Source organism: Ostrea edulis, chromosome 5 (genome assembly GCF_947568905.1).
Source record: "Ostrea edulis chromosome 5, xbOstEdul1.1, whole genome shotgun sequence".
NCBI classification, from domain to species: domain Eukaryota; kingdom Metazoa; phylum Mollusca; class Bivalvia; order Ostreida; family Ostreidae; genus Ostrea; species Ostrea edulis.
Window position 1 is genome coordinate 88,752,598 of NC_079168.1, and position 10,275 is coordinate 88,762,872.

Here is a 10,275-nt window from a genome sequence, read left to right on the forward strand (position 1 = left end):
ATTGGATTAGACAGGTTTGACTGTATAAGACAGTGTTAGCGGTACCGAATTACTCGGTGTAAATATATTGGATTAGACAGGTTTGACTGTATAAGACAGTGTTAGCGGTACCGAATTACTCGGTGTAAATATATTGGATTAGACAGGTTTGACTGTATAAGACAGTGATAGCGGTACCGAATTACTCGGTGTAAATATATTGGATTAGACAGGTTTGACTGTATAAGACAGTGTTAGCGGTACCGAATTACTCGGTGTAAATATATTGGATTAGACAGGTTTGACTGTATAAGACAGTGTTAGCGGTACCGAATTACTCGGTGTAAATATATTGGATTAGACAGGTTTGACTGTATAAGACAGTGTTAGCGGTACCGAATTACTCGGTGTAAATATATTGGATTAGACAGGTTTGACTGTATAAGACAGTGTTAGCGGTACCGAATTACTCGGTGTAAATATATTGGATTAGACAGGTTTGACTGTATAAGACAGTGTTAGCGGTACCGAATTACTCGGTGTAAATATATTGGATTAGACAGGTTTGACTGTATAAGACAGTGTTAGCGGTACCGAATTACTCGGTGTAAATATATTGGATTAGACAGGTTTGACTGTATAAGACAGTGTTAGCGGTACTGAATTACTCGGTGTAAATATCGTTTTGAGACGGACATCACAATCCTGTGTAAGTTCTACGTTTCCTTTAGCATCTTTTGCCAAACACATTATGATTATTTCTTTAACCTGTTAGTTAGCGCAAGCCACCGAGATGTTGTACGAGAGAATTGACACCATGAATGTTGCCTGTATGGAAAGGTTTGTAGATATGTATAGATTATTTGTAGAGTAAAACACAGTTATAGCGAATCTCAAGGGCCAGCAAAAAACAGTTTGTTATAAACAAACTTTGTTATATCAAATAAAATCTCCATTATTTTCCTCTCGTAGAGGAATGAATATCACTTTGCTAAGGGTGAATTCCGAATAAGTGTGTTTTACTGTAGTCACCAGCTCTTGGTACACTTGCATGTATTTGTGTCTTTGCTCTTTTTATGCCCTTTGTCATGGCAGATGTATTCCTCATGAAGTGGAATTTTTTTATGCCATGGTATATGGTACATATTCCCTGTAACACTAAAATTAAAATTTTCACACAGGTTCTCCAACTGGTTTGCCTACCACCTGAGCAACTTCCAGTTCAGGTGGAGCTGGGAAGACTGGTCAACCTGTTGTCAGATGGACCCAGAATTACCCAAACCCAAATTTGTCAAGGAGGTGCTTCTGAAAGCTTTGAGGTAAATGAAGACAGAACTCATATAATGTACTTTTTCTATACTGTAAATCATTTATATTCCCTTTTAAAATCTATTTACATGTATATTTGAATTTCCTGTAAATCAAGTACAATTCTGTAAATCACATACATTTCCTGTAAATCACATACATTTCCTATAAATCGCATATATTTCCTATAAATCACACATATTTCCTATGAATCACATATATTTCCTATAAATCACATATATTTCCTATAAATCACATATTTCCTATAAATCACATATCTTTCCTGTAAATCACATGTATTTCATATGAATCACATATTTCCTATAAATCACACAATTACATATATTTCCTATAAATCACATATATTTCCTATAAATCACATATATTTCCTATAAATCACATGTATTTCCTGTAATCTTGCTTTGTTGGCTGTATCAGCAAGACGTAAATTTCCTGGTCATTCAGTTTGTTTATCACTGCTTGTTTATACACATCATTCACAAGAAACTTGCAGTATATTTCTGTCCTGTTGATTACGATCGTACTAAGTATCATGAGTGTTATTATACCCCACACAACAAAGTTGCAGTGGGTATAATTTTTTGACCAGTTAGTCTGTCAGTCCCTTTCTTGTCAGCGAAACTCCTCCGAGACTGCTCAACAGAAGTTCGTGAAATTTTGTAGTTAATAAGATGGGCATATTCACAGGAAAATCTGATTTGATAATTTTTCTGGAGTTATGCCCCTTTTAGACTTAGAATTTCAAGTCCGTCTGTCCTGTTCTTGACAGTGCAACTCCTCTGAGACTGCTCAACAGAATTTCGTGAAACTTTGTAGTTAATAAGGACACAATGTGTAGATGTGCATATTCCCAGGAAATTCTGATTCAATAATGAGATGAGGATAATGAAAAGTTGTTAGGTTTATTATTAAAGTCGCTCCATTTTTCGATGTAGCTATTGAAGAATAGAAAGAAAAGATAACATTTGTTGCAATAATATCCAATGCTCACACTTTTTTTTTTTAATATAAATTATCAAATTATCAGAAACACAGCAACACTTGATGTTAATGAAGTACTATATCAATCTGATTAAAACCAGATCCTAAGATCCGCTCACTTAGATCACTACACTAGGATCTGACATAACCCCATAGGAGGTCATGTCCGCATGACCTTTCGCTTGGAATATTCATGAGAAATATCAGCCAGTCAGATTGCGCCATACAGACAATGATGGCTATTTAGGCGGTTCCTGGCAATTCGTAAACAAACTGCTGTAATCTCTCTGCCACGAAGTTTATTCCACACTGTAAAATTGTATATATTCTCGCATAACAAATTTTAAACTTTCGCAATAATGCCTAATCTATTCCGTTCATTCAAACAACAAAACGTACGATATGAAATATACCCAAATTAAATTAATTGTGAATTCCGATTTATGTATGAATAGGGACGGGTACGATTTGAATAGTTTTCAAGATGGTTTACTTAAATAACGCGAGGAATATAACGCCAGTCGACGTAAACGGTGCATTGTGACGTCGCATCTAGTTGAGATATGTTTTCTTTCAAACCAAACAATCGCAGCCATTTTCCTTGAATTGTGAACTCCATCGGGATTTTTCAGCGTTTGAATGAAAGAAAACCCGCAGAGAATACAGACATTGTTTAAATCGCATGTTTTGACAGGTGTGCAGTCGTCTGTCAAACGCGCAGTCATTTTTATTGCATCTCTAACGTAAATAATGACGCAAAGGTTCATGGGAGAAAAAATTATCGTTGGTATAAATCGACAGGGTCAATTTGATTGGCTTAACGAAAGGTCATGCGGACGTGACCCTATTTGGGGTTACGTCAGATCCTAGTGTAGCGATCTAAGTGAGCGGATCTCAGAATCTGGTTTTAATCAGATTGATACTATATAAACCAGTATGTAACATTGATTTTAATGAAGTACTATATAAACCAGTATGCAACATTGAATAGGTGGTTCTCAAATACTTTTTGTTTTATCTGTTGTAGGTTGTCTTACCACCAGCGAATGGTAGAAACTGTCCCTGAGAGTTTTGAAGCCCTGCTTCCAATGAAACCTCACTCTGAATTCAAATACGAGAAGGAGGGGGCAGGGTCAATGCCAGGAACCATGGTGGCTCATCAGCTGATCTCCTCCATCAAGTCTAAGTGTACCCCCGAGGAAGCCATGGTGTTACTCAAAGATCTCCCCAACCCACTCAGTGAGGAGGAAAGTGAGTCAAGAAAGGGGTCACTTTATACCAGGAAATTTTATCACCAGTTTTATTTTAACCTGTTTTGCCCATGTGGTATACTTGGGCAAATTCAAAACTGGACGAATTTCTATTCTCATTACCAGAACGTAGTAATAGATAGTATGGTATGAATACCAAATGAAAATGTCTTTTATTGCATCTGGACAAAATCCCCTGGTATACACGATTAATGCATTATTTTATCAAAGTAAAGGTTGAGTGAGTCCAGAAATCTTTATATGCTGCATGAATACTGTTTGATGAAAAAATTAAAATATTTATGCATAAGATGGGGAGAAGTTTATAGATTGAAAATTGCAGTGGGAAACAAAGATTGGTGAAATATGTACAAAAGATGGATAGAATATGCTTCATGATGCTTTTTGTGCTTAGAGTGATCCACCCTTGGATAATACTGTGATTATATTGTTTTTCCAGTGAAGTTGTTGGCTATTGTAGGACAGTGGGTACTAAAATAAAATGAATGGAAATATGTGAAATACATGTAGCTTGTAGAAGTTTTATAATTGCTGAAACATACAGTATAACTATGGTAAATTTTCCCTGCATCCATACTTGTGCATTTTGACTAGATGATAAAATTGATGCCCTTCAGTGCTGCCCTATAAATTTTCATGAAGTTTATATATTTTATCTACTTAAGATTTATTTACACCACAAAAAACTCGATGTAGACATTGTTATCTTCAAATTTGTTTTTGTATCCACTGATCTTATATACATGTGTAAATAAAGATGTCTTCTCAATCAAATGATTTTTACATATATAGAAACATCACAAACTTTTCAGACTTGATAGTTATTTTACGTTCACCAAAATGGATGAATGAAATAGCCTGCAATGGACATGGCTGAACTCTCTATCCTAACTTTAAAGATACTGTTTTTGGGAGTTGAACTATGTTCAATCTCCCTGGGTCATCACGCGCTTTTCTGCGCAGTAATTTGTATTGATTTGTATAGTGGTCGTCAGCAGGGGTTCTGTGTCAGCTGATTTACTCCTAGGTAAATCAACATAAACTTTTATAAATATCCGCCATTAAATAATCCATGTAACTTTTCTGAATTAATCTAATTTTGATAATTGATATGTAAATAAATGCAATGATATTGTATTCAAATCAATTTGAATACAAGATTTCGATCAAATTGATACTGATAGACATAGAAAAATAAAAGATAAGGTTGAAAATTGTCATTTGTAGCGCAGTGTCACCTATAAACATTGATAGGGAAACGAACGACAACTGCACACAAGCCCTATTGACACCGTGGCGCGAAATATCGAATATGGTGCGAAACCTCAGAAAATTTACAAGAAATAACTCTACAACATTGTGTATGTGTATATATTTGGTTTTTTTTAAATGTGATATAAAAAATGCTTATATATTACATGTAGATTGAATTAAAACACGTCATTCCCAGTCAACAACTTTCGATTGGGATCGGAATACGAAATAAAATTTCTTATATCCGGTGGCAAAGTGAAACTGCTTCATGCTTCAAGTTATTGAATTACGTAGTAATTGCACGTTACACATTAGAGAACTGTTCCTTTTAATAAAGAAAGTAACAAAATAGATACAAAATGAGTGTACCTTATTCATTACTGTTACCGAGCTTTCGTCGACTATAATCTCGAAATGGCGTGTTTCGCTGCGCTTGATGACGGTAAGGTCCACATTTTCTACGTGAGTAGTGTAATATTTGTTTATGAATTTTTTGCGCATACATGGTATGTCTCGGCTAGGAATAATGGAAACTTTCTCACCTATGTATGTAAAGACATATTAATCTCTATTTTTAAAAATGTAGAACACTTTTATCAAATGACAATGTTTGAAAATGCTTAGAGCCCCGATGTCAGAATTTCCTTTTCCAAGACATCAATATGTCAAATTCATTATCCTTTTTGAATAGTATGTACCATATTTTGTACCAGTTATCCATTTTGAATCCCCTATTACAATGGGATTTTGCTGCACTCTGTAATGTTTGAGTGAATGTCATGAGTGTGTGTCAAACAGAAATTTTAAGAGCATGGGATAAGGTGCTGCCATGTATTACTTCACTATCAAAGTTTAACCCAGTTGCCACAATGTTGAATTTATGCTGCAAACAGGATTGGAAATTGCTCTGGTCAAAACACATTGTTTATTGTCTACAGATGAAAGAGACATGAGGATTCTCCCTCACAAACTGAAAAAAAAAATAGTTATGGATCATGTACATGTATAGTTTATTAATCACTATAGATTTCCAGCATCACAAGTCTGATTCCACTATATGCTTTCCATACTGTCAGGTTCATTCACCCCCTGTTTGAGCCACAGTATAATATCCCAAATACCTTGGCAACAAATAACATTATTTGACTAGTGTTTCATTTTTAGCGGAGTTGCGATGAAGTCGAACTCGGCTTATGATCTGATGAAGTACCTTTGGGCGGGCACGCATCAACGTTTCATTTCCGCACCATAGCTCTTGAGCAAATTATAGGATCTCATTCAAACTTAGATGGATTGTCACCCTCAGTAAGATGAGAAAGCCTATCGATTCTGGGGTCACTAGGTCAAAGGTCAAGGTCACTGGCTATAAATAGACTGAAATTTGGAGAAAATTTTGTTTTCCGCACCATAGCTCTTGAACGAATTATAGGATCTCAATCAAACTTACATCGATTAAGTAAGACAAGAAGCCTATCGATTCTGGGGTCACAAGGTCAAAGTCACAGTGGTTATAAATAGACTGAAATTTGGAGAAAATTTTGTTTTCTGCACTATAATTTTTTAACAAATTATAGGATCTCAATTAAACTTAGATGGATTATCGCCCTTGATGAGACAAAGAAGCCTATTGATTTTGGTCAAGGGTTAAAGGTCAAGGTCACAAAGGATTTAAGTCGGCTGAAATTTATGTACGCAAAATTTTGCTCCCTGCTTGATAATTCTTGAAAACGTTTCTGCCGGTTCCCTCTATGCCCATTCCTTGCGCAACTTGGCTTGTGCATTTCCGATGCCCGACAATTTTTAATTTTTTTGCATTTCATTTATTTTGAGTTATTATACAATTATTTACCATTCCATTGATCCTCTACAGGACTGTAGTATACTCAGGTGACAGTTTAGCATATTGGACTTTTCAAGTAATGAATCCTTAGAATTAGCTATAACTAGGATTAAACTTGAATGTATATATACAGGGGAAAAACTTCTTCATAACTGCAAGGCATTGATAACCATATTGATTTGAAAGTTTGGGCCATAATATGTGGTCACATTTTTCATGAGAATATAAAGGGGTGAAATTCTAGAAAACAACAACACGACTTCAGTTACTCGAGGAGCGTTGTGGCCCATGGGCCTTCCATTATCCATGTTTGCTGTTGTAACGCTTTGAAAAACAACAACAGTTGATTTGTATCTAAAATCATGATAATATTCAGTCATTTATTCCCCTACCCTTCCAGTACTATCTTCTCTAACTGAATTTCCACAATGTTCAACTCCCACGAGTACTTTAAGTACTTTGATTCTGGTTGTCCATAAATCATTTCTACTTAATGTATAGAGGATCCTTGGTCAGGTTAAAACATTCGAAAGCAGGAAATTTTATTTATATATGTAAATTTATGGTACTTTTTGTAAATATAGGTTTTGCTATCTTTTTTTTTCTTCAAGTACTTTCAGAGCACATGGTATTAAACACTATTCAAGAATGATCTTGATTTTGAAAAATTGAATCAATTTTTGAAGACCAGGCTTGGGTTGTCTTATTTGAATTTGCCAATTATTTATTTATTTGCAGGTGACCCGACCTACCACCCACTCAGAATTGATGTTTTTGTCTCTGTCTTACTTCACCTTGGCAACAAGTCATTCAGCCATTCATTTGCAGCCATAGCCAAGTAAATATTGTTTTGTTCACATGTATGTATAAATTGAAAATATGACTTAAAAATTGTAAAGTCAAGGGTATATTTGTGGACAGAATTAGTTTTCTGGCCATCAGAATCGTTCATAAAATGATGATAGTTTGAAGATGTTTCCTTCAACATGTACATGTAAGGGAGTGGAAAGCACCATCTGTTAATGATTATGCAACATATTTGTCATGCTTTGTAGATTTCATCACATTTTAAAGCTTCTAGCAGACACAGAGGAGGGACAAATCTGGTTACTCCGTACAATGTTTGAAGTCTGGAGTTCGCATCAACAGGTAACATGAATAGAGTTGAACAAGATGTCGCAGATAATGTAGTAATGATTATCTTGTCATTGGTATTTTTAGCTCACCTGAGCTGAAAGCTCAAATGAGCTATTATGATCATCTGTTGTCCGTCTGTCTGTAAACTTTTTACATTTTCGACTTCTTCTTCAGAACCACTGGGCCAATTTCAACCAAACTTGGCCAAAAGCATCCTTTGGTAAAGAGCTTTCAAGTTTGTTCAAATTAAGGGCCATGTCTCATTCAAAGGGGAGATAATCACAGAAATGCAAAAATAGGGTGGGGTCATTTAAAAATCTTCTTCTCAAGAACCACTGGGCCAGAAAAGCTGAAATTTTCATGAAAACTTCCCGACATGGTGCAGATTCAAGTTTGTTCAAATTATGGCCCCCGGGAGTTAGATGGGGCCACAATAGGGGATCAAAGTTTTATATACAAATATATAGGAAAAGCCTTTAAAAAATTTCTCCTCAAGAACCAATGAGCCAGAAAAGCTGGGCCACAATAGGAGATCAAAGTTTTGCATACAAATTTATAGGGAAAATCTTTAAAATCTTCTTCTCAAGAACCACTGAGCCAGAAAAGCTGAGATTTACATGAAAGCTTTCTGACATAATGCAGATTGAAGTTTGTTCAAATCATGGCCCCCGGGGGTATGATGGGGCCATAATAGGGGATCAAAGTTTTACATAGAAATATATAGGAACAATCTTTAAAAATCTTCTTCTCAAGAACCATTGGGCAAAAGAAATTGACATTTACATGAAAGCTTTCTGACATAGTGCAGATTAGTGATGGGCAATCGGGAAAAAATAATTAATCGATGATTGGATTAATTGGATGCACCTTTTTGATTGATTAATCGAAAAATAATCGAATTTTATTCATTTGAAATTTATGGAATAAATATATTAAATTTACTTTATTTTTTACCCTAAATATTAAGATAATTAGAATAAAATCATAAGACTGATTGATTGTATCTTGTTTAACTTCTCTCTCTCTCTCTCTCTCGAGAATTTTTCACTCATATGGAGACGTCTAAAATCTTTAGAAATTTGAAGTTAATAATCCCATACTTTTGATTTTGTTTTGTCGGGATAGGGATAGATCTCTCGACTTTTGTTGTTCTTATGGGATCTGGTATAGAATAGAGCCTCAATACCCCTTGCTTGTAAGAGGCAAAATCCGAGGCCCCGGGCCGTGTCACAACAGGTGTGGCTTGATAAAGATCCCTCCCAGCAATGGTGATGTCTCCATATGAGTGAAAGATTCTCAAGAGGGACATTAAAACAATATTCAATTTTATTGGATGATTCAGCTTCGACAATCATTTTGGATTTTAGTTAAGTCGCGGCAGGAATATTCGTACAGTCCCTGAAACTTTCTACTTTACCATTTTTTCGTTCGCTCACCGTGCGTTCACCGTTCGTTCAGCATGCGTTCACCATGTGCTCTCCGTTCACAGTTTTGCGTTCAGCGTGCGCTCACCGTTCGTTCACCGTTCACAAAGCGTTCAGCGTGCGCTCACCGTTCGATCATCGTTCAGTCTTTTCATTGTCATTCGGAACACCAAAGTGAAAGGACCAATCTTGATAGCAAGACGAAAATGAAAATTGAACGTGTGTGTAAGAGTGGAAGGATACTTTCTTACTATATCAGAAATTTAATTTTGATGTACAAAATGTCAGGATTATCCACTGTGAATGCCGAAAGGTTCATTTGAGCTTTTGTTAAAAACAATTTTAAATGAGAGACGAATATAAGAGCAGAGCTTGTCGTTATGAATTTAACCCAAGTATAAAAAATAAGGCAGTTTCAGGTAATGAAAAGCCCTTCCCCTGTGTTCATGATTTAGCATTTACCAGTTTGGGCACAATTTATTATAATTATTTTGCATTGCTTGCCAAGAAGAGTTTTAAACAAGTCACACACACACACACACACACACACACACACACACACACACCCCCCCCCCCCCCCCCACTTTCAAAAATAAAAAAAAACAAACGATGCTACACTGTACATAATATACATTGTACCGTATGTACGTGTCAGAATGTCAAACTGATATAGCTATTTTTATGCCTATATTTATGAAAGACATTGTCAATAAACTGATATTTACTACTCTTGCCAAATTTGAAACTTTTGTAACATTTGTCCTTAATGCAAAGATGTAATTGTTTATCTGGTACGTTTCTGCATTAGCCTTTAAACATTCTACGGGTAGTTCAGTACAATAAACAGTTTTATCTACATCAAATATATACAAATATTGCACGATCTAACTGCAATCTATGATCACATCAATAATAAAAATAGAAAGTTTTGTGCTGATTATTTCCTCGGGTCGATGTAGCTGCAACAAATGAATGACACAAAATGTAAGTAGGAATATTTAATACTGTTAGGAGTGTAGAGGTGTTGACACAGGGTATACTATATTGTTTGTTTACTGCA

The 10,275-nt window shown here is 35.5% G+C and overlaps 1 protein-coding gene across 1 annotated transcript in view; it reads left to right on the forward strand.

Annotated features, from left to right (window-relative positions):
* Positions 1 to 10,275, forward strand: part of LOC125649416 (nuclear cap-binding protein subunit 1-like) — a 30,675-nt gene that overhangs the window by 14,835 nt on the left and 5,565 nt on the right. The window contains exons 14-18 of the mRNA XM_056139200.1: positions 755 to 819; positions 1,161 to 1,298; positions 3,317 to 3,540; positions 7,393 to 7,492; positions 7,710 to 7,803. Of these exons, the coding sequence (XP_055995175.1) occupies positions 755 to 819; positions 1,161 to 1,298; positions 3,317 to 3,540; positions 7,393 to 7,492; positions 7,710 to 7,803 (621 nt within the window). The remainder of the gene's footprint in view (positions 1 to 754; positions 820 to 1,160; positions 1,299 to 3,316; positions 3,541 to 7,392; positions 7,493 to 7,709; positions 7,804 to 10,275) is intronic.